The sequence below is a fragment of the Lucilia cuprina genome, chromosome 3, assembly GCF_022045245.1.
Source record: "Lucilia cuprina isolate Lc7/37 chromosome 3, ASM2204524v1, whole genome shotgun sequence".
Lineage (NCBI taxonomy): Eukaryota > Metazoa > Arthropoda > Insecta > Diptera > Calliphoridae > Lucilia > Lucilia cuprina.
Genome location: NC_060951.1, coordinates 65,535,051 through 65,559,625, shown reverse-complemented (window position 1 = coordinate 65,559,625; position 24,575 = coordinate 65,535,051). Strand labels below are relative to the sequence as shown.

The following is a 24,575-nucleotide window of genomic DNA, read 5'->3' as shown; positions in this document are numbered from 1 at the left end:
AAGAGTTTAATGTTCCTAAGTATACTTTCGATATTATTCAATATCTTAATAGACTTTCCAAAAATTTTAGGTTATATCACAACCGAACCTCGAACTACAGGGTAAGTTTACATTTTAAGTTTTTTTTGTGTTTAATTTCATTCGATTCTTTTATGTGGGTTTTTAAATGATTTTCTTCTTTTTAATTCAGTGTTTCTCAAACCGTTGACAGCTAGAGCTGTGAATTATTTTGAAGCAAAACAATTTCTTAAATTAGCATAAAAGCGTAATTAGTTCCCAACATAAACCGAAGAGCTGAATACGTTTCCAATAAACGAAAACTGTTTTCATCAAGAAAATATCAAATCACAGGCAAATATGCTATTTGGGAAAAAAACTTCCTACAGAAGGCTCTCAAGCATTCAAAGAGGTTTAAATATGCACAATTCTGGGAAAATTACAACATCTATCTGATTTCAAGATTTCAATCAGTAGGAAATACCGAAATTTGTCCCCTAGTGCAAAGTATGCAGCATTTATTAGTTTATAACAAGTACCTAAATTTTAACAAAAACTGGTCAAAATAGTGTAAAAACTTTGAAATATTTACTACAACAAATTGTAGTAGAAATTCTATTTAAAAAGCCATTTACATATCGCTTAACACATCAAGACTCCTTGCAACATTGTATTTATTAGTTATAACTTCCAGCTGCTATTTGAATAACACTGACTGGGCTGGTTTAATTCAGTAGAAACTATTCTTTAGAATATTTTTTTCGTAAATTTAAAATAAATCCCACAATGTTGTTGCAGACAATGTACAAATGTATCGGATGTATAGATGTAAGTATCTGTGAGTATTTATCTGCATAAATGTGTGTTATGAATAAATAAATGTGTACAACATTTTGTGGTAGATATAGAGACTTTCTCCTTGCAATTATTTTACTTAATATCGTATCATTTTTTCTATTTTTTTCTTATTTTTTTAAGATTCTAATGGCATCAATTGTGTGGTTGATTTTTTTTTGATAAGTGCCAGTCTTTTTTTTTTCTTCATTATTATTTGTTGTTGTATAAATTATGATTACCCATATTTTTGTGCTGATTTATAGGAATAAATGTAAAATGTTGTCATTTATTACGAGTATATCAGTGTGTTGTATAGTTATTTTAGTTGTAGTAGAAGTAGTAGTAGTAGTTTAAAATAAAATATAAATAAAATAAAAGTTTTACTTCTGACCCATATTTGAGTATCATTTGTATGGTGAAATTTTTAGCTTCTACTATTGCACGAGTTTTAGTATTTGAGGTGTTTGAAAAGGAAAATTAATTGTGTTTTATAGTTAAAAAAAATACAAGTTGAAACTTGCTTAAGTAGACATTAAGTAAGTTGATCTATAATAAATTTTATCTTGCAATGATTTGCATTGTATCTACTTGTTAAGAATTCTTAAAAAAGTTAAATTTATTAAGATTAAAGTTTAAGCTCTGTGGTAGTTAACCAGCTAAAACTGACTACTTTTATAACGACTTACATTTAGTCAGTGACGTAAATACTTTATTTTAAATTTTGTCGTTTGATTACGTCCTAGTAGTAGAATAATTTTAGACAGTACTCTGCTGTACAAATTTATTAAAGTTCCTTTTTCTAAACTTTCCAAAATTATGAGTAATTCAAAGATCTTTTAGTGTGATGAGTTATTTTAAAACCTTAAAACTAAAGTAAAAAATATTCACCTCTTTCGCCAAAAAAATTGAAATTTGTTTCTTCTTAAATGTTCATTCCCTTCTAAGGGAAAATTGATTTCGTAAAATTCCACAACAGTTAATTTTGTTCGTAACAGCTTTTTATTGATTAGAAAATTCTATAAAAAATTCACAACAAGGGAAGTTTTTCACGTCAAAAAGGGAAAAGTTGTAAATTAACTTAATTTTAGTTAGGTGAACTTGAATTTAAAATTAAAATTGCATTTCGTGAAAACTATTGACTAGTTATTAAGACCTTGATCGATGATAGCAATTAGTCATTGAATAAGAAAATCGAACATATTTGTACACTGAAAATAATCCATGCCTAATATACACGAAAAATGTTGTACATTGTACGAAATGCTTCGTGGTTTCGCACCACGAAATTCTTTCGTAATATATACGAAATTGTACGAAATATTTTAGTAAAATGCAAAATAATTTCATATAATTTTAGAAAAAAAAAATTTGTTCATTTTACGATTTTTTTAAAGACAAATATTTTAGTTCTTTTAAAATACCCAGCAAAAACTCGGTAATGGGTAGTACTTCCCTAACCACTTACTTTTCAATGACTACTACCTCCCGTCAGCATTACTTAGAAGTACTCTAGTAATGACTTTCTTCTAATCTGATATAGAAGTACTTTATTTTCGGCTTTGTAATTTTGTTGGCACATTTTATTCAATTGCGTGTTAGAAATTGTGTTTCACAAAAAAGAAAACAAAATTAGTTTTGTATGTGAAAACCATTATTTGACGCGCAATAAAATAGCTAAGCATTGGTGCAGTGAGTAGAACATTTGACTGACAAACCGAAGTCCCTGGTTCGTATTCTAGCTGGCTCTTTTTATTATTAAAAATAAAACAACTTACTCAACAACTGTTTTGTAAGACAAATTGTAAGTACTTCTTTAACTCCCTATTTGTAAGCGAGCGTAGAAGTACTTGCCTCCAATGACATCACCGTGTTAAAATAATGACTCAAAATGCTAATAAAGAAGTAGTGCAAAGAGGTTTTATTAGCTTTTTAACTCATTACTTTTCAATGTAAGTTTTTCCTGGGTAATTATTGTAAATTTAGAAAAATATTGCAAATTAGAAAAAAACAAATTTTTTATGTTTTTTAAATTAAATTTTACAGGAAATTAGGCAGCTGTAAATTAAAAATTACGTTTAATTTAACTCCCTTAAAATTAAGAAAATAACAAAAAAATCGTAACAAAATAATTTTTTTGTAAAATAAAAAATAATTCTTGTATATTACAAAATAATAATCTTGTTACGAAAAAAAATCGTTACTTTCGTTAATATTACATGCCTTAACGAAATTATTTTTGTAAAAGAAAACAAAGTTTCTTAATATATACGAAAAAAGATATTACGACAGGTTTTCGTACTTTCGTAAAATTAGAAAAGGGGTTGATTGAACAATATTTCGTATTATACACGAAATTTTCGTATATATTACGAAAAAAGTAGTTACGAAGTTTTTTTTCGTAAAGTTAAGCATGGATTATTTTCAGTGTATTAACCTTAATTTTTTAAATTTCGTTTCCGAATCAAAATTCCAATTAAGGAGTAATTTATTTAATAAATAAATTTTAGCTAAATACTATATTTTTTAAGACTGTGTAAAAAATAATTTTAGCGTTTTTTAGTGCGTTTTGAGTGAATGGACGGCGCGTTTTAGTATAAAATAGTTGACAACACTGCACACTACAGTATATGAAAATACGCACAATCAGTGCTTAAGACGAAATTCGTCGTACGTAACGAACTGTGCGATAGGTTTATATCTATTTCTTACGCAGACGAACGACGAATTACTTGGGGAAAATTGTTTTAAGACCAATTCTTAAAATACAATATTATGTTCGAATATTCGAAAATTCGAAGTTATGTTCGAAAAAGTTTTTATGGTATTAAAATAATCTCTGAATTTTTATACATTTTTACTCCCTATTTGTAAGTACTTATTTAAGAAGATATTTGTAAGTGGTTGTGGTAAGCACTTGCCCCTTGAATAAGTAAGGTTTTTTAACTTATTACATTTCAGTGCAAGTTTTAGCTGGGTAAACATTGTAAATACACAAGTAACATTTTTAGTCATTTATATAATATGGACATGACATTGAAAGCAAGTACTTAACACGTTTGCTTATAGTGATTTAAAGTGATTTAGATAAGAACTAAATACGGTCGAATGCAAATACTTACATATGTTAAAAGATTTGTTTCTGAGGAGCAAAATTCCTTCGAGAATTAATTCACTGTGACTATTATTAGTTTTCACAAAAAATCTTCTTTGTTTCGTTTGTGTTAAGAACAAATAAGTACAAATATGTGTACTTACATAATATATTATTTGTAAGTAATTACTAAACTTCTTCTAAGGAATTATATATTAGTCATTGAATAATAAGCTGCTGCGTACAAGTTATAACCATGTTTTTTGCTGATTTTATATTCAAACTTTGTGTGTCATTTGATGATAAACAAGAATTGTTGTTTTGTATTAGCATACTGCAAGGATAGTTAATTTTTCTTAAGTAAAAATACTTACGCTACTAAATTAATTATAACAACATTAGCTTATACATATTTAACCAAATGTATTTTACTTACTTTTTTGTAATAAATTGTAAAAATATTTTAGTTTACTTCAATTGCAAAAGACATTTACAATGAAAGTTAGAAATTTCGAGAGCAAAAAAAAACAGAGAAATGTTATTAATTTCAAATCAATCACCAACTGTGAGTGTAAGTGATTGAACTGTGGCGACAATGATGGTGGCATGGAAATATAAATTTTTCTTTTTTTTTAACAACCAACTTGTGTCTATCGTTTAGTTGGAAAAGTCGAATACATCCATATAATTTCCTCTTCGGCTTTTGTGTGATTTTGTTTTAACACACAACTTTTTCCAAGTTCTCTTCATTTATAATGTATATTTTCACTTAAAATATTTTTATGTTTTAGTATAATTTTACACACAAAAAATTAACAACAACGAAGAAAAATCATAAAATTAATAAAAAATCACATTTCAATTACGTTTTAACATGTACGGTTTGAAATATTGTTGAAATTTTTTTCGGAAAAGATATTGTGAAAAAAAAAAACTTTCCCAAATGATAGCAACAAAAAAAATGTCAATTAACACTTTCGCCTAAGTGCCATCACTCTATCCATCCATCTAACTATTGAGAGATAGATAGAAAGATAGATCGATCGATCGAACGAACGACTAATTTAACCAGCTGACTAACTGACCAACCAGCCTGCCAGCCAACCAGTAGCCAGTCAAGTTAGTTGGCCACAAATAAACAGCAAAATCTTTTGAAATCATCATGTAAAGTTGCACCATATTCGCATTTCTCCAATTTCTCTCAATTAAACTAAATTTAATTGATTATTGATTAGTTTTCATAGGAAAAACGCGCTACAACGATCAGCAAACAACAGCAACAACCAAACATAAATGCCAAACGATTTCTGGTATAAAAAAAAATTAAAAACAAAACTGCAGCGAATAGTTACTGGCTGACAAACGCATAAAATGACAAAAATACGATTTTTTTTGTACAACATGAATACGTGAAAACTTTGTACAAGTACTTGTATACATATGGCACATAGATATGTATAATATGAATATTTTCATTTTTTTCTTTTAAAAATAACTTAAAAAGGAAGAAACCAACCAAACCACAATTATTATGTTGATCATCCCCATCATCTTCATCACCATTACAACGGCGTAGTTAGCAGTAAAAATTTCATCTTTCATCTTTGTTAGATGTGGGAAATTTCATATAGTCATAGCCATGACGGGTATGATACTTAACAACTTACTTTTCAATGACTACTACAAACCGTCTGCATTACTGAGAAAAAATCTAGTGATGACTTACAAATAATATATTACGAAACCAATTTTCTTTTGGCTTTTACATATCGTATTCGAGCTTTGTTTTTAACACAAACAAAAAAAATATATATTTCTAGTTAACTCCCTAAGTACTTATCTAACTCCTTATCTGTAAGCGAGTATGGTAAGTACTTGCCTTCAGTGTCATCATCATAACTAAATTTTAACATTTTATCTTTTTACTTTTTAATGTAAGTTTTGGGTATTTATTGTAAGCTGGGTATTTATGAACCTAAATATACTTCTTTGGACAAAATGACAAACAAATAAAAGTTTTGCGTCAAAATTTATGAAAATCAATTTCTCTATACCTTCTGAAAGGAGCTTAAATTTTGAATGACCAAAAAAATAACTAAATAGGTTTTAACGACAAAAAGTTTTAAATCATTTCTTAAATAGAACCTAGATTTTAAGACCTAGGCTTTAAAAGATGAGCAAACCCGACTTTCCGTTATTCAAAAACAAAGTAAGAAATTTAGTCAGAATTTGTCTGATGGAGGGTTAGACTCTATATAGATTTACTCAATAACTCCAGAACATTGGTGAATTGCTCATTTAGCATAACTAAATATGAGATTTGATATTAATACCGACATGAGGCACAGGCTTATAATCGCACAGCATACCCGATAGAAGTATAGGCATATTTCTTCGGATTTGATGTATATATGTACATCATCTTTTCAAACTAACTAATTAATTAAAAGTATTAAGTTCATGAGTTTAGTCTATTGACTAATTAAAAATTTTACATGGATGGACAAACTATTCTCAGTCGAATGAAATATTTTAAATTTCACACACATTTATGAAATACTCCTAATAATCAAATATAAATTCAATATCATGGTAACAAAACAATGATGGTGATATTGATGGTGATAATGATGATATTGGTTTGCTAAACTCATATGGCAGCGATTCGTAAAGTTGTGAAATAAATTATAAAAATACAACAACAACAAAATAAATAATAAAAACAAACATTACACTACTGACACACTGCCTTGCGATAGATCTCTTCGTTGTTGTTTATCTGCCTGCGTCTGGTTATTTTTTACTTTTTTGCGTTTGGTCATGATCGTGATTTTTAGCAAAAAAAAACATGCAAGACGGCGCCAAATACGGGAAAATGAATAAATATGGCAACAAGAAGAAAAATAATTGAATCCGGAAGGAAACTAACTCAACTGGTTTTTATTTCTTTCGCTAGTGTTATTTTACTTGGCACAACCAAAGTTTTCTAGCAACTACTGCTGCTGCTGCATATAGTGTAACAGCAATAAAAAAGCAAGAGATGTGCAACAACGTATTGTTAATGTGGTTGTGTGCAAACAATTTTCTATTGGGGAAGAGTTGCTAATTGCAGTTTGGTACTGGTAGCTGTTGTTGTTTTTTTGTTGTTATTGCTGTTACTATTTTTTCAAGTGCGTGAGATTTTCTTTTTGCGTATTTTATATATTTTACTAGTTTGTTTATTATGATCGGTAATATTTTTAGTTGTTTTTTATGCGATCATTAACGCTGTTTGGAAATTGTTTGAGCTTCGATGTTGTCAGACATTAAACATAAAAATTTTGTAGAGAGAATGTATGAACATAATTAAATTTGTGCGAAAAAAAGTATAATAATTATACAATGGTATATTTATGTATATAAACATAAATAAACACATATTTACGATTTTGTTGCGTCTTCTAAGAATTATAAAAAATGTCTCTATTATGTTGTCTTATTGACTGTTAATTTACAATTTTTTTTTTAATTTGATTGTTTCATTGTAGTACTAGAGTTTTGTGTAATTGAATTAAATATGTGCTATTCTTATTTATTCAATTATAGGCCAAACCCTATAGAGATTGGGGTAATGAGGCGCAATATGGATGAATCGCTCAATCACGACTTGATAAAAATCTCTAAATGGGGTCTTGTTAACAGACTCAATTTTAACGACCGCAAGACTCAATGTTGCTTTTTAACACATAAACGCATTATTCAAGTGTCGAAAGAAGCTTTCAAGTACCTATCTCAAGTTTTTGATCTTCTTACTATTTAAAGCACTTAAAATGGAATACAACTCTCATATGTGGGCCGGAGCTTCGAAGACTATTTTAAAGCTACTCGACCGCGTACAAGAGAAGACAAAGATACTTGTCGGGGACGGTAGAGTATCCAACTGTATTGATTCACTGGAGCACCGTCTTAACGTGGTATCTATTTCACTGTTGTATCGATACTATAATGGAATGTGTTACTCTGAGATTAGGGAACTCGTTCCCGATAACTCTCTCTAATCAAGAACACACCCATTTGTCGTCAATTGGCCAATGGATCGCACAACACATTACACATTCTTCAGCAGCACTGTTCGTATGTGGAACAAACATCGTACAGATGTATTTCCCGCCACTTTCGCTATAAAAAGTTTTAAATGTCCACAAAACACTACTCCCTTTATCTTTCCTCCCACAACCTATTTTCCTAGTTTCAGCACAATGCATTGCATGAGTAGAGCTAACCCCTAAGTGCTAATACAAGAAAAAAATTTTCTTGAAATTTGTTGCAATTTTATTTAAACATTTTAATAAATATCAAAAGAAAAAAATCAAATTGCTAGTTTCAATATTAAACACAATAAATGAGAATATTTCAAAAACATAATAATAATAATAATAATAATAATAATAATAATTCAAATTAAAATAACTTGTATAAATTGTCTTCAAAACAAAAGACTTAAGACACAAACTTGTACGTACTAAGTATAACAACGAAAATCTAAAAGTTTAATATTTCAATTTAAAGAAAGTAATGTTTTATTTTCTCGCCCACTGTGCTTTCTTTTTACACCAATTCATTTTGAAAAGTTCAAAGAACTTTTAGCAGAACTTTCTTTAGCACGAGACGAGCATAAGAAGAACAAAACAAACTTCTATTCTACAACTCCAAACCAAACACAATTATGTGTACATTTATAAACAGTTCTCTTTTAACATGCAACAACAAACTTCTAGCAAACAGTTTCACACTAGCAGTTTAAGCCACGATTAAAATAAACTCTGGTAGTTGAGTGATATTCATCAACTTGTTTTAGCCAACAGCAACAAATAAAACCAAAAACAAATTATTTTAAAATAAGTTTTTCATATTGAAGTCTTATATAATTATTCCATTGTTCAAATATTTAAGTTCGATTAAGGAAAGTTTAGCTAACTGTCTCTTGAATAAAATCAAGCTTAGCTTCGTTGCTGTGAAAGTTGTATTTCATTTTGATTCAAACAACTGCTCTTCTCATTTAAATTTATCAGTAATTTAAATGCTATTTTAATAAAATAAACGCAGAATTGAACACTTTGCAGTCGAGTACAACACAAACAGTTATTTTAGGAAACAAACGTAAAAGATCATCATTTTGATGATCTTCAATTAAACATGACCATGTCTCGAATTTATGATTAATTATACAAAGTTTAAAAATAAAATAAAAACGATAATCAAAGAATACAAAAGGGAAAACAAAAATCAAAAATAATCATAATAATTAAACATATGATTTGGACAAAAAATAAATGATTAGTATGCAGGTGTTGTGCCGAAAAATACTAACCCAGTGTCCTAAATTGGTAAAAAAATAAAATAAGCTTTAAGCTCAATGTTTAAAAAAAATTTCTTTTGCATTACATATGACTTTTAAACACCCTTCTTTTCTTATCAGGATACACAAGTTATATCTTAAATAGGGACCTAATTTGGGCACCAACTTATAGGCGATCAGGAATATCACATACAACTTCCATTCCTTAACTTTCTTATTCTCATCCTACACAAACAAAAATTTCAATTATTTTATAATCAATTTTTTGCTCAACATTGCAACTGTTACAACTTTAACAATAAAATCAACATAACTAAATAACTTAGCAGAGTGACAAGAACGATCTATAAACTTTCAGCTTTTTTAAGTCGCACTTATGACAACAACTACTGGAATTCATATACACATTTTATTTTCATAATGACATTCACTTTGATTACCCACAAACAGCTCAATTGATCGAATAAGTGTTCTTCAATTCGAAAGCAAATTGAAATTGAAAACTTCTTATTAAAAAATTCAAAAGGCGTGTGAGCGTAAAACTTACTTTAAAGCTGGACAAAAAACCGAAGCTATAAAAGGCCCTCGATAAATAAAAAAGCATTTCTTTAAGTTTTTAACACTCGTACAGAAAGTGAACTTGTATTTTTTTTGCTCGCTCCATTTTTAAATTAAAGACAAATGAAAAAATGTTATTAAAGAGTTATTATTTTACTTTCACACTCTGCATGACAGTAGTTGTAACTTATGGCGAAGCTTTAACCGATTGGAATCCAGTAGTACCTCCTCGTCCGCGCTGGGGGCCAAATATGCTCATGTTGAGACAACACAACAGTATGTGGTAACTATTATTTAAATTAAAGTCTACACGCAATGTAAGTTGAAATTATATATTTTTAATAAAAGGTCCAGCATTTGAGTATTGGAATAACCATCATGAAGATAACATATGGGAACACAGCGGCCTGTTTGAAGGTGACATCATGTTGCATCGTGAATATTTACGTAATGGCTTATTGAATGAAAAAGCCACTTGGCCCGATGCCACCGTGCCATTTTATATAGATAGTCAAGATTTTGGTAAGTAATAATAAGTTTCTTTTAGTAACATCAAAGATTAATAGCCGATTAATGGTTTATAGATGAAGCACAAATGATGACCATATTCAGAGCCTTTAAGGAATATCATGATAAAACCTGCATACGTTTTCGTCCATATGAAAAGGGAGACAAGAACTGGATAGTATTCAAAGGTAACTATTCCGGTTGCTGGTCCAGCGTAGGCCGTAGAACAGGTGGTCAAGTAAGTAAATAAAAAATAAAAAAAGTTATTTCAATTCTTAGAAAATATTAAAAACAATTTTGCCTTTAGGTGCTTAATCTCAATACACCAAAATGTGTAACACATGGGGTTGTGGTTCATGAAATATTGCACGCCTTGGGTTTCTATCACCAACAATCAGCTACAGAAAGAGATGAATATGTTAAAATAAACTGGGAAAACATTTTACCAGGACATGCTCATAACTTTAATAAATACGCTCGCACGCATGTTAGTAATTTTGGTATCGAGTATGATTACCAAAGTGTTATGCATTATAGTTCGAAGGCATTTAGTAAAAATGGTAAAACCACCATAGAGCCCTTGGTAAGCTTAAACCTACAAATAAATATCATATTAGCAGCTTATTAAACATTTAACTATTATACTTACAGGATCCCGATGCTAGTTTAGGTCAACGTAAAGGTTTATCGGAAAAAGATATAGAAAAATTAAATGAAATGTACGATGAAGATTGTAATACTTTTAACATATTTAATTTTGATCGATTTGGAAATTCATTGAATGAAATTATAGATTATTTCCAAGGAACATTAGATAAAATATTCACTTAATATTAAAAGTTAAAAGAGAGAATAATTTAAGTATAAAAATAAACTGTTAAAAACACATAAAAAGATTACACAGTTAGACAAAAATAAATGCCTTTGCTTTTAAGCTTAAAATATAAAATATTTGTGATTTTTCAATTTAAGAATAAAACGAAAATTGACGTAGTTCATTTAGAGTATTTTCTGCTTCCTGTAAAATAAAACATGATTTTAAAAACATGTTTTTATATATTTTTTTGTTTGTTGTTTATACCTCTTTTACTTCACTATTATCATCTTCGGCCAAGTCTTCAATGGCTTGCTTAACATTCGAGGACCAGGAGTTTTGTAAAGCTCTTAAACTAAATCGGCCCAACAAGCGTATCAACATACACATTCTCAATCTTAGCAAATCATTGGGATGTTTAAGTAAAGCCAATAGGTCTACTTTCGAAGAAAATATAATTTTTTCTACCAATTCGGCATTCTCGGGTAGCTCTCTTAAAACACAACCCAATAAGGCCAATATACAATTTGCTATGCGCAAAGCATAAACATTTTTAAAGTCCTGATTGAGAAAGTTGATGAGTAATTCATCAGCAGCCAATATAGCTACTGCATCACAAAATTGTGTCAAGAATTGTTGTTTAATGAGAACCAAATGGCAAATAAGCTCATATAATCTGGAGGCACATTTGATTTCCTCATTATTTAATTCACTAACTGTGCGTATTTTACGTTGAGGATTGTGAGACAAGGGCAACGAGGCGGTGGAATCATCAACTGATCGCTGATAAATCAAGAGTTTAGAGGCATACATTAAATTGGGCACCTAGTTTAACATCAACATAGACCTAAACAACAATCATATATTTTAAATTGTATTCATAATTGAAAACTATGTTTAACGTACCATTTTTATAACTTCTATAATACTTAAGGGTTCATTCAACACAAATGGCAAAGACAATAATTGAGCCACGCTGTCCACTACTTTGGGTATGGCTTTAGAATTACGTAAAGGCGCCACTATTATACTGACCTATAGGTAAAAAATGTAATTTTGAAATTTCTTTTAAAATTTACATTTTATAGAAATCTACCAAATTTTGTTGTTTTAAAGATTCCAATTCGCCATCAAGCACCTCCTGCATGGAGCGATGTAAAAAGGCTAACCATTCCTCATTTTCTATGGGAGGACTTTGAGATTCATCACAGGAATCCCAGCCGGGTAATAAGCAAGGTGGTGAATTTCTAGAAATATTTTTTAAACTTAACTTAATTTTTTACTTCAAAACCAAAAGTTAAGCCTACTCTGTGCTTTGTTTTTCCTCTCCCGACTGATTCGGAGTTTTTATAGCAGTATTTTTAGAATCTTTTAAATTATTTTCCTGATCCTTTTTTGAAAGAGAAATCTTATCACTAGATTTCTTTTGATTGTCATTTTCAACATTGTTAACCAAACGCAAAGAAAAATTGTCCAGATTTTGACTAAGTTTACGCTTTTCCAAATCTTTATTGCGCGATTTCTTAGTCGAGTTGTTACATGCCAACGGTTTGTTTTTATTTGTACCACTTGCTGTGGTTTTGGCGGCCTCATTTAGGGCAAAATTATCATTTAAATGATTTAAAATCATATTATTATTTCCGCTTACAAAACAAGTCTGAGAATTCACTACTGGTGCTGCTGAAACTGGAACAATATCTGGCTGTTTCGTGGGTGTTTGGTTAATCGTTTTAGCATTATCATTGCGATATGACTGTTCGGTAAAAGGTACCGAAATACGATTTATATTATCCTCAACATCCGTTTCTAATTGTTCAATGTCGCTGGGTGGTATGGCATTAATACTGTCACGCGAACACATAAGATTGTCCTGGGTTTCGTTCAAATTAATTGTTCGCAAATTCTTGGTAATTTTATTAAGATCCAAACTAATTAAATACATGATTGCTGAGGTTTATACAACTTTTTTAATATTTCATCAAATTTACTTACTTTTCTTTTGTATTCGAAGTTTTTGATTTATTTTTATTAATTTGAGGATTAATAAAAGGTGAATTCTCGGCTTTAATACCAGCTTTTATATATAGTTTACCTTCAACAAAGGGATGACATAAAATTTGAGCCCAGCTGGTTCGTAAGGAAGGATCTTTTTCCAATAAACCCTTTACAAATATATATGAATAATCATAACATCACAAAATGATTTGTTTACATGATTTATTTACCTGTAAAAATGAGCGACACTCGCTGCTGAGAAAACTTGGCCATTTTACATCTTCGTGCTTGATAATTTTTACCAAATGCAATATGGACGTGGTACAAAATGGAGGTTGTCCGGCCATAGTTTCATACGATATACAACCCAAAGACCACAAATCAGCCTGATGATCATATGGCCTTTCGGCCAATAACTCTGGGGCCATATATAAGGGAGTACCTTTAATTGAAGTCAAGACATGAGTACTCATAGTCATGTTTCTGGCCAGACCAAAATCGCACAACTTGGCATGTAAATCTTCATCGAGTAAAACATTTTGGGGTTTTAAATCTCGATGTAAAATACGATTAGAATGTAAATAATACAAAGCAGATACCAAATGACAGATTAAACGTTGAGCCTTATCCTCTGTCAAGGCACCATTGCGCGACATATAGCGATGCAAATCAATGAGAGCAAATTCTGTAACCACAACCAATTCATTTTTAGTCTCGAAAGACTCCAACATTTCAATGACATTTGGATGTTTCAGTTGGGCTTGTATATCACATTCTCTTCGTAAATTCTTTAGCTCACGAGTAGAACGTCCTCGCTATTTAAACATAAGTTATTTTATATACAATTTATATGTTCATCAAAAATATCTTACTTTGGATATAACTTTTATTGCTACTGTCTGTTCATCATCTTTACGCACGGCTTTGTACACCATACCAAAAGAACCTTCTCCCACTAGGGAACTGACTTTATAACGATTCATGTTTCCTTTTAATATTTAAACAAAGTTTTTATTTAAATGCATAATTTAAGTAAAAAATTATTTAAAAACTTGTTGCTCAAAGCAAAAATTGTGTTGTTTTGTGTTTGTGTGAGAGAGTGTAAACAAAACGAAAGTCAGCTGTGTATTTGTTTGCACTTACGCAGAGTTGTATATATTTGTAATTAAAATAAAATTCACAATAAAAAGAACACTGAGCAAAAATGTTCTTGTGCAATTTTGACTAAACGTGAATAATTTTCAAGTTAACATTAGGGTTCCATAAATCGACTTTCGAATAATCGAACAATCGAATTTTGTCGAAAAAAGTCGAAAAATCGAAGGCGACTATTTTGTTTCAAAAAAGTTGATAACTCGACTATCGTCTGTGAAAAAAGTCGAAAAGTCGACTTTGTTAATATAAGTCGAAAAAAGTCGATAGGTCGATAAAAGTCGGAAAAAATCGAAAAAAGTCGAAAAAATCGAAAAGTCGAAAAAAGTCGAAAAAATCGATAAAAGTCGGAAAAAGTCGAAAAGTCTACTATTTATAAAATACATATAGTCGAAAAGTCGAAAAATCGACTTTTCATATAATGCAAAAAGTCGAAAAGTCAATTTTTAAATTAATGGAAAAAGTCGAAAAGTCGACTTTTAACTAAATGCAAAAAGTCGACTTTTAACTAAATACAAAAAGTCGACTTTTCGTTTCAACTATAGAACCCTAGTTATCATGATACTTTTCAGAAAACTAAAGGTAGAAGTACAGAACATGCGTTCAGTTTCAAACTTTTTGCACTTTAAAAGCTAAAAATTAAACACTATTACTCTTAAAGAAAACAAAATTTTAAGAAAAATAAACTTATATATATGCATATCTCAAGAAGAATATAGAAGTTTAATTGTATAAAAATGGTTCGAACCTGAAACACTAGTAAAGAAGAGCAGTTTAAACATGTTTTCCCTTTATATATATAACAAAAAACATTTAAATTTTTTACCTATAGGTCAGATTTGGGTTAATATGTAACATTCACAATAGTAACTCTTTACAGAACTAATATCATACTATATTTTACAACTGTTCATACTAAAAGGCCGGCAGATAAATACATTTCATTAAAGTTGATGTGGACAAAACTAGTTAAAATAGTTTTTAACTGGACGTGTGAAAGATAGTATCCCGAAATAGTTATTATTATTTAAATGTGGGTGAATATACACATACAAGAAATTACAAAACTATATATTAATAATTAATATTAACAATTTCATTTATAATATTTAAAATATTGTAAATATAAACAAGCATAATTTTGTGTAAATAAACAAACATAATTAATAAAGAAGGCTTTTAATTTGTTTAACCTTTGGCAATAACAAAGCAATTTATATACAGGGGTAGTAATAGGTAATAACATTACTGAACATTAAACACGAAATTGTAAAAAAAAGATTAATTTGCAATATTTTATATTCATACATACATATGTATTCATACATACATACATACATACATACATACATACATACATACATACATACATACATACATACATACATACATACATACATACATACATACATACATACATACAAACATACATACATACATAAGTATTACATTACCCTCCAAATGTCATCTGCCAGATAAACATTATTACAAAACTTGCTCTTTTAAGTTGTAAATAAAACTATTCAAAAATACTGCTAAGATAAACAAACATACACTTAAAGATAAATAATTATATGTTTTTAAAATATTCAAGTATTTTTTTTTTTAATAAAAAATTACCTTGTTAATTTTAGTTTCAGATCATCATGAGTTTAACGGACATTTCGAAAAAATTCACGGAAGCCACCTGTGAGGAAATTATAAAAAAAGCTGGCGGCACCAAGTACACTTCGTACAAATTTGGTAAAGGTTTTAAAAAAGGGGACTCGTACTTGAGTAAAGTATTTCGTTTGTGTGTTTATGGCATTAATGAAACAACTGGGTAAGTTGAAAAGAAAATAGTTTTTGCACCCTACACTCATACCTAACTTAAAGTAAATATACAGACCTGTTAATTCCACTTTCGATAGGAATGGAATTCAGTGGCATGCCTGATAAGTATAAACATATTTGATTCCGAAACATACTTTAGTTCTATTAGTGTAAAGTATCAGTTAATCTCATACGAATGTCTATACTTTATTTCTTGTTTATTCTTAATAAAAAAATTCTTAATTTTCAGCGAAAATGTCGAAGTTAATCTAATAGTTAAGGGTATGCCGGATAATATGGCCCGCCGTAAGGTTTTTCGTTCAGCCGACTTTTTCCGCAATGAAATAAATTTTTATTTAAAGGTTGTACCCGCTTGGGAAGCATTCCAAAAGAAACGCAATCCTAAAAATCCATTTAATGATTATCCCATTTGTTATGCCACCCATTGTGATGGTGAAAATGATTTTGTTGCTTTACAAGATGTCAGCTTTTTGGGTTACGGTGCACCCAACCGTCAGGATTACATCTCGTTGGAGGAGTGTCTATTGACCATGCGTACCATGGGTAGATTCCATGGTATTTCTTTGGCATTCCAGGCTTTAGAGCCAAAAGAATTTGAAAAAGTAGCCAAATGTTTAGAGGTGGGTTTTTCTAATTTATAATATAATAATTTAATAAAAAAAACATTTATTTGTCTTTTTAGGAAACCTACTACTGCGAATCAAATCGCAAATGGTATATAGACTTTCTAAAGTTGGCCTGTTCGGTAGCTCAAGATGCTATAACAAAAACATTTCCCAATACTAATTATGAAACAATTACCGGCAATTTTCTACAGGAAACCTTATACGATGATCTAATTAATTTAGTGTCAACCAGATGTAAGCTCTATTTCTATCAAAATGAAGTATATTCCTTAGAAGTATTTTCTCTATTCCAGCTAAACTCACTGTTTTTGGTCATGGTGATTGTTGGACCCCTAACTTTCTAACACGCTACAGTTCTGATGGTAAGGCAGAGGCCATCAAAATAATTGACTTCCAATTGGCTCGCGTGGCTTCTGTTGCTGTTGATATATCATTCTTTATTTATTCCTGCACTAGTCAATCTCTTAGAGAGTCTCATTATGAGGCTCTGCTGAAAGCTTATCATGAAAGTGCCAGCAATATTATTAATGATTTGGGAGCAGACGCCGAAAAGGTTATGTCTTGGCAGGATTTGTTAGATGAATTAAAAGAATTTGGTAGATTTGGTTGTGGTATGGGTATTGAATCTTTGCCCATGTCGCTGATAGAAGATGACGAAGTGGCTGATTTGGATGAAATAACCGAAAACTCAGTATTAACCGATGTATGGAATATTAAACCTTTCGAGGAGCCAGCAAAAAGGCAACGTATTGCTGAAATATTCAAACATGCCATAGATCAAGGTTATATTAAGTAAACATTTTAATTTATGTATATAATTAAACAAATGTTAACAGATAATGTAAAACTAATAAATATTTTTTTTATTATAACAATACAAATAAAATGTACATTTAATATAAGGAATTTTTAACAAGGCACCCTTTATTTTTTGGTAGATTAGCTTAGTAACATTGACCCTCATTTAAGATGCACCATTTAGGGGCAACAGCGTCGGGACGTATACCACGAGCAATCAAACGTTGCCGGTAACGATAAAAACGATATTGAGCTAGAAGGGAGTTAGTCTTGGGGTTTGACCACAAACGCTCAGCAGCTGCACCCGCTCTAGGCCAAATGCGAGCCTCTGTAAGAAGTTTAATCATATAAAACAATCACCATTTATATGTAAAAAGTTTACACCAACTCACCCACAGAATTTTGATCTACATATTCACTCCACATGCACACCTCACCACCTAAAATCTTGGGATTAGTTTCAATTTTATTGTTATATACTTTGGCCCAATTATAATATTGCGTTCTTCCCCAAAAACCATGATCCAAATACCAGGCATCTTTGGTGGAAACTATAATACGATAACCCATTTTCAACAATTGATCGTTTAGAGGATCCGATGCCCCCACCCAAGTTTGTATAATAAAACGTTCTTTGGCCAAATATTTTTCTATATACTGAGGATCTGTTAAATGACTAGACCATACTATCGTTGATTTAGGTTCTTTAATATTGGGATATTGCCTCTGATTAACTTCATCCCAAGACTCTAAGTTTTTCTCATGGAAGACAGACCATAACTTATAGAAACTTGGTAACGACAGATCAAATCCGGTTTCACGCATTTTCTTAGTAATCTCTTCTGTGTTGTTCCAACAGTCTATATGCACTTCATCACCACCCATATGTATGGTTTCTTCTGGAGCTCCTACTTCGGCAATATCCTCATAGATTTCCTTCATTACCGAGTACATATTGTCATTTAAAGGATTAAGTTGACCACATGGCGGTTGTACACAAAATGAACGCCAGGGTTTTTGATTAATACACACAGCCATATTACCCATGCCAGCCATGGGACCCCATTGCCAACCATTACCGGCATGCGAAGGACCATCAATTTCCATAAGCACTCTTATGCCTCGTAGTCTAGCATATTTGATCATGTTTATGGTTTCAGTTCGAGAGTAAGTATTTGTAGGAGAATATGCTCCAAAGCTGTAAATAAATTGAGTTTAAATTTCACATTATTCATTCCATGCTGCATCGCCTATAAATTTGAAATCATTTAGTACAGTTTTAGTAGTACAAGTGTCCTTTTTTAACTTCTCTTTTCAAATGAGTATCGATACTGGAGTTGTTATTTTGATCTTTAAACCTTCCTATGTAAACATTAAAAACACGATATTTATCGGAATAATAACAATTTAAAATTTTAAAATCCATATTATTAAACATGATCTTATTCTTGCCTTTACTACAGCAAGTTATGTTTTTAAATTAGTTCAAAAACCTATGTATAACTCTTGTCGCCATTTTAATTTTAAAATTGTCTTATGTATGATTTTAAATCTCTGCTATAAGTAAAAACTGGCTAAGTTCCCACTTATAATCGTTCCTGTTTACATTTCTTATCGTTTTATCGATTTGTCCGATTCTTCCCAAAACTTTATCCTTACCGTTGCATTTCTGGTACTCTAGTAATTTCTAAAGGAAAACTATGTGTATCCACCACATGCCAATGGAATACATTTAACTTCGAGGCAGCCATGGCATCCAAAGTATTACGTATTTGTCTTAAAGGCATAAAATTACGTGATGTATCCAGTAATACACCACGATGAGGATATAAAGGACGATCATAAACACGAGCTGCATCGACCATCAGCAAACCATTGCTAAATTTTACAAATCCAAACAAATTATAAACATGTTGTAAGAAAATCAAAAAAACCTCTTACGTTATGCAGCCAGTTATTAAATTACTTAAAGTCTCAAAAGCATGACGTGCACCATAAACCGTAGGAGCTTTAATGTCCACAAAAGTGGCGGTACCTTTAAGAAAATTTTATATTTCAGCAATTATAATTTAAAATTTTTTCCTAATCCCACCTGTAGTTCTTATTAACAGCACATACGATTCATCTGTAGACCAATCGAGCGCTAAACTTGTAGACTCTATGGTGGCCTTTACCAAAACCTCTTTGCTATTGTCCAGTGTACAATTGCGTACACACTCCTTAATGATGTTACTCAAAAATATACGATTTGTTTCACGTATAAATTGTGTGGTAGCCGCTGTTGGTGCTACCACATTAAAACGCACTTTCCATGGATCAAAGTGCACTCGATTTTTGGAGAGGCTACAATCACCGGTTGGCATTGGCCAAATGGCACCATATTTACCACACGACAAACGACAATCATTTTGACTTTCAAAACGTTTGACATCACCAACATTGGGTGCTGTGTCTAGTAGGCATAAATCCGATGTGGTGCATATCCATAGTGGGCTGTAAGCAGGGACGGTGATAAATTATAAGCGAAGGAATGGATGTATAATTTTGTGATTAATTTCAAATGAATCGTAAAAGATAATTAAAATAAATAGGAATATCTGTAAAGGAAGTGTTTATTATATAATTAATAATTCTGATTTCAAACCCGCATTTTTAATTCAAAACCAAGAAAAAAAATATTACAACACTTTTACTTTATAATTAGATTTTATCTTCATAATAACATTTGTTCAAACGATTCAATTGCAATTTCACGCATAACATAGATACAAACCTTTCCTCCGTTTCGTTGGCTCTTGCGGAGAATATGAAACAAATTTGTACGATTAAAGGTAAAATTAAGGTCTTTATATTCATGTTTATTTGTTTATTTTAAACGTTGTATCTTTTTACTATTTAATTGTTTTTTTTTTTTCATTTATTTTTTTTTATTATAATTCTTCACTTTGCAGCAAAAAAAACATTATTTCAATTTGCAATTAAATGACAGAAAATTGTAAAGTAATGAACTTATTTGTATATATGCAAATTACACATATTGATAAATTATTTATAGAATTTTAAAATGTCATAAGTTTAAAGTCTTTAAAGATCCATCAACGTATATATTTGAATTATATAAATACAACTGATATTTTAATGTATATAAAAACAAGTCGGGCATAACCAAATATATGATACCCTATAAAATTTTCTTGGTGTTTGAAATGCCTCTTTATAAGGTCCAAGTTATTTATGAACCAAAATGTTTCCCAACAGATTTTAAAATTTAATCAAAATATAAAGAGAAATTAGTTTTATAATTACAAATTTATGACTTTTTGGGAATCTAAAGAGTTTGGTCCAGAATTGACCCAAAAAAAATTCCCTTACGAAAATCATCCTGTTCTTATGTTTTTCTTCAAACAGCTTGACTCTATATGTAGATAACCTGATGTAATATGTAATTCTGACGCCAACCTAGGATTTAACGCTAGGTTGGCCTCTCTCAGTTACAAATTTTTGTGGGTCTGTGCTGTTATTGTAAAACATGTTTTATCGAATTTTGCACTTAAGGTTGTACATTACAGAATCTTTTGCTTCGTTTGAAATATTTTTTCTATTGTTGTTCTAATTATAGACAATAATTAATCAGTGCATTAAACAAATTAAGCACTTTATGAAGAATACAAAATATAATTTAAATTTTAAAACAAATGACTAATTAAAAAGTAGTTTGCTATTTTAAAGTAATTAAAAAAATCGCCGACTTTATTAATCTATTTACTTTTAATTATAAACGTTAATTACAAAATCAAAAAAAAATGAAAAATAAAGAATATTGCTACTAATTTTCAATACTTTGCAATTTATGGGCAATTTTTTTTTACTTCAACAATTGATTTTAACTGGTTTAAATATTTTCATTTTATATCACTTTTTTCTTGTACAAGATTTCACTTTTATTTTAATTTCGAATTTATATTTTGTATTTATTTCCTTTTTTTCTTTTGTATATTATTTTAATGCAATTGCGAACACTTCAAAAACCGTACTGATGTTGAATTTAAAAATCTACTGAAAGTATTTTGAGCCCAGCTTGTTGATTTTGCCTCAACTAGCCGGCTGGTTGGTTGGCTGGCTGGCTGACTTTCTGAGTAAAGTAAATGTTAAAATATAAACATAAAAAAATAATAAAAAATAAAAACAAAAACTAAACAAATGCACACAATAACAAAACACATGCGGTACAGTATTGTGCAAAACTATAGTCAACACTTTTATAGTAATACGTAATAATACAGTATTTTGTTCGAGGCAAATACTTATCACAGACGCTTTATATTTAGAACTTTAAAAGTCTAAGACCTATACTAAGTCGGTGTAATTAATGATGGCGGAAAGTGTAAGTCATTGAAGAGTATCTTATTATATAATTGAAGAAAATTTTAAAATCAACACCAGGCTTTTTAATCTGGAATTCTTAACAACAATATGAATAGTTTATATTTATACTAGTAGTGCCCGGTCCGAGTTGCCGGCCCTTGATTGGATATGTAAACTCTTCAAGGTGTAATTGACAGAAAATTAAAACGTCGATGCTTCCGATCAAACAAATTTAAAACTACAGAAACACTACTTACGATCCCTATAACATATAATCATGAGTCATAACGTAGTTCCGTAGTTTATCACTCTTTTATTTTTAAATAGATAGATGTTTTATTATTTTGTACAAGGTTTTGTTTTTTACTGTACTCAATGTGTCTTTTTTATTTTCAAATTTCTCTTGGGCAAATTCATCACTACATATGGGCTCACTATACTTCACCAAACACACAGACCCACATAAATACTTATAAATATACTTAAATACAACTACAGTACATTTTGTACGATGAACATTAGACTGGTACTAAATTGTTTGAAGAAAAAACAACTGATGGGACACTAAAGTAACTTTGCAAAAAAAACTGTCTAAAAATTACAACAACAAAAATGCTAAAGCAATTACTAAACTTTTTTATAAAAAAAAAAACTTAACAACAACTTACATTCCAATCACTAGTCTGCATTACTTATAACTACTATAATAATGACATAAAATCATATTTAAAATAACTTGCGAGTTAGACAAAACGCAGCAAAAACTTTCATTGATATTTGCTTACACAATAGCATTTTAAGTCATTATTTTAACATGGTAGCGTCAGTGGAGACAATTACTTTTCACAATCGCTAACAAGTAATAAGAAAAAACGCAGAAGCTGAGTAATGATTTATAAGGTATTTGTATAACACATTATTAATGTCATTGAAAAGTATGTTAATAGGTAAGTAGTTACAATTGCAAGTCATTACCAAGTTTTTAATGGAAAGTTATTGTCACATTCCTGCTTTCTTTCTTACGAACATGAGGCAATAAGAATAACATTACTACACCAAAGATTAAAAACATATATTTTGTGAATTAGAGACACAAAAAAACTATCTATATTACCTAGAATGAGTCTAGTAATGACCTACATGACCTAATGTAAGTAATTACTTTTAGCCTTAAGCTATTGTTTTCAAACTTGGTTTTTAACATAATTTAATTCTTTTGTCAAAACTAATAATAATACTAATAGACGTATCCTTGTAGGCCTTTTTGCTCAGATATAAAGTTAATTGCTTAACTCCGTATTTGCTGGCGATCGTTGTAAGTACTTACCTAACTCCCTGCTTGTAAGAAGGTGTAGTAAGCACTTGCATCCTCGTGTTAAAATAGCGACTTAAATCATATTGTGTAAGTAAATGGTTAGCATTTTAAACCATTACTTATCAACGTAAGTTTTAAATGAAACTTATTGGTTTCACCCTAATACAGAGTGTAAATGTATATGCACATGTAGAAATGCAAAAAACTATATGCAAAAAAAATAATATAAAAACAAACCACAAGACATGAACAATATATAAAAAAAATAAACCAAAAATTATAAAATGCATAAATTAATTCAAATTAGAACACAACAACGAAAGAAAATAATATTGAAAAGTAATAAAAATAATTTAAAACACAAAATTTATATGTAAAATGCCATAAAAAAATAATACAAACAAATAAATAAGTACTTCTCTAGGGGAATTACTTAAAGTATGGACTATAGCACGTAATCAACTTTAAAAAATATATAAAGCTTAACTTTAATGAAATTAAAAACAACAAAAAACATTTATCTGGAATATAAAATTGTATATTGTTTAAAATGCAAATTATTTAAGTAAACAATTTTTAATTAGAGTGCTCGGCGAGACCTTAGGTTTTAAAACATTTTGTTTTAAAAAATATAATCAAAATTTTAAATGTCAAATTATTTTCGAGTGTTTTTTCAATTATTTGAAATAATCAAGGACATTTTTAAAAAATGTTCTTTAAATTTTTGACACTCAGTTTTAATTTTTATATTTTAATAGCAAATAATTGGAATATCGTTCCAGTAAGTTTTAAAAAACAGAAATCGGTCATATAGTTTATTAACAATAATACTCTAATATGTTTTGCTCTATCTCTTCTAGTTTGTAAGATCAATGGACTTTTAAGTTTTTTCTCTCGGCTTTTTGTTTTTGCTATAATTCTTCTAGTTTCCAAAAATAAATTTAATTTCATTTAGTTTTCAAGATAAAGGAACTTATGTTATCATAATAAAAATTGATTTTAGGTGATAAATTTTATTAGTTACAGATTTTTCCTAAAAGTATATCTCTTTAACTAAATAAAAGATTTTTATGCACAAATAATAACAATTCTTTGATAAAACTGACCACACAATAAATTCATATATATTACTTATGTGTATGATATATATTTTAATTATTCAACCTACCAAAAAATTTTTTAATTAAAAAAAATAACTAATTATTCAACCAAATATTATAAAAAACTAATAAAAAACTAAACATGTATATAATTACGCAAAAACTAACCATCTATTAATGGTTTTCTGCGTTAGATTTACACCAAGAACATGTGGAAATGAATTCAAAAAAAATTAAAAAAAAAAACAA

At 29.6% G+C, this 24,575-nt stretch overlaps 4 protein-coding genes across 6 annotated transcripts; 2 read left to right on the top strand and 2 right to left on the bottom strand.

Moving 5' to 3' along the window:
- Window positions 1-516: 516 nt before the first annotated feature.
- LOC111674784 (zinc metalloproteinase nas-13) lies at window positions 517-11,258 on the top strand. 2 transcript variants are annotated; one of them, XM_046946801.1, is made up of 6 exons: window positions 517-825; window positions 9,999-10,097; window positions 10,170-10,343; window positions 10,406-10,566; window positions 10,636-10,911; window positions 10,980-11,258. In XM_046946801.1, the coding sequence occupies exons 1-6, from the start codon at window positions 807-809 to the stop codon at window positions 11,157-11,159; spliced, it is 909 nt and encodes a 302-aa protein (XP_046802757.1). In that variant the 5' UTR covers window positions 517-806; the 3' UTR covers window positions 11,160-11,258. The 2 variants fall into 2 exon arrangements, with proteins under 2 accessions (XP_046802757.1, XP_023291203.2); XM_023435435.2 differs by lacking the exon at window positions 517-825 and having other exon boundaries at window positions 9,699-10,097.
- LOC111674788 (serine/threonine-protein kinase fused) lies at window positions 11,060-14,252 on the bottom strand. Its single transcript, XM_046946796.1, is given in 8 exon segments — window positions 11,060-11,346; window positions 11,410-11,967; window positions 11,969-11,989; window positions 12,049-12,177; window positions 12,239-13,070; window positions 13,135-13,304; window positions 13,368-13,952; window positions 14,010-14,252. Coding segments are annotated over 8 exon segments (2,457 nt in total). The 5' UTR covers window positions 14,121-14,252; the 3' UTR covers window positions 11,060-11,295.
- Window positions 14,253-15,184: 932 nt separating this feature from the next.
- On the top strand, window positions 15,185-17,653 carry LOC111674776. 2 transcript variants are annotated; one of them, XM_023435426.2, is made up of 5 exons: window positions 15,185-15,322; window positions 15,924-16,111; window positions 16,352-16,742; window positions 16,805-16,982; window positions 17,042-17,653. In XM_023435426.2, the coding sequence occupies exons 2-5, from the start codon at window positions 15,936-15,938 to the stop codon at window positions 17,542-17,544; spliced, it is 1,248 nt and encodes a 415-aa protein (XP_023291194.2). In that variant the 5' UTR covers window positions 15,185-15,322; window positions 15,924-15,935; the 3' UTR covers window positions 17,545-17,653. The 2 variants fall into 2 exon arrangements, with proteins under 2 accessions (XP_023291194.2, XP_046802756.1); XM_046946800.1 differs by lacking the exon at window positions 15,185-15,322 and adding an exon at window positions 15,372-15,525.
- On the bottom strand, window positions 17,586-20,489 carry LOC111674777 (chitooligosaccharidolytic beta-N-acetylglucosaminidase). Its single transcript, XM_023435427.2, has 6 exons — window positions 20,320-20,489; window positions 19,639-20,039; window positions 19,488-19,581; window positions 19,206-19,424; window positions 17,939-18,744; window positions 17,586-17,874 (listed from the first exon to the last, which is right to left on the bottom strand). The coding sequence occupies exons 1-6, from the start codon at window positions 20,400-20,402 to the stop codon at window positions 17,693-17,695; spliced, it is 1,785 nt and encodes a 594-aa protein (XP_023291195.2). The 5' UTR covers window positions 20,403-20,489; the 3' UTR covers window positions 17,586-17,692.
- Between the last annotated feature and the right edge of the window lie 4,086 nt (window positions 20,490-24,575).

What these genes read in the sequence shown, in the direction of transcription:
- LOC111674777 (XM_023435427.2), bottom strand. Translation starts at nt 20,402, where the DNA reads ATGAATATAAAGACCTTAATTTTACCTTTAATCGTACAAATTTGTTTC. An exon ending in AGAGTACCAGAAATGCAACG is followed by an intron (nt 18,745 to 19,205) that starts GTAAGGATAAAG and finishes ATTTATTTACAG; the next exon opens with CTTTGGAGCATATTCTCCTA. An exon ending in TGTAGATCAAAATTCTGTGG is followed by an intron (nt 17,875 to 17,938) that starts GTGAGTTGGTGT and finishes AACTTCTTACAG; the next exon opens with AGGCTCGCATTTGGCCTAGA.
- LOC111674784 (XM_023435435.2), top strand. Translation starts at nt 9,953, where the DNA reads ATGTTATTAAAGAGTTATTATTTTACTTTCACACTCTGCATGACAGTA. An exon ending in CATGTTGAGACAACACAACA is followed by an intron (nt 10,098 to 10,169) that starts GTATGTGGTAAC and finishes TTTTAATAAAAG; the next exon opens with GTCCAGCATTTGAGTATTGG. An exon ending in TATAGATAGTCAAGATTTTG is followed by an intron (nt 10,344 to 10,405) that starts GTAAGTAATAAT and finishes AATGGTTTATAG; the next exon opens with ATGAAGCACAAATGATGACC.
- LOC111674776 (XM_023435426.2), top strand. Translation starts at nt 15,936, where the DNA reads ATGAGTTTAACGGACATTTCGAAAAAATTCACGGAAGCCACCTGTGAG. An exon ending in AAGTAGCCAAATGTTTAGAG is followed by an intron (nt 16,743 to 16,804) that starts GTGGGTTTTTCT and finishes TTGTCTTTTTAG; the next exon opens with GAAACCTACTACTGCGAATC. An exon ending in TAATTTAGTGTCAACCAGAT is followed by an intron (nt 16,983 to 17,041) that starts GTAAGCTCTATT and finishes TCTCTATTCCAG; the next exon opens with CTAAACTCACTGTTTTTGGT.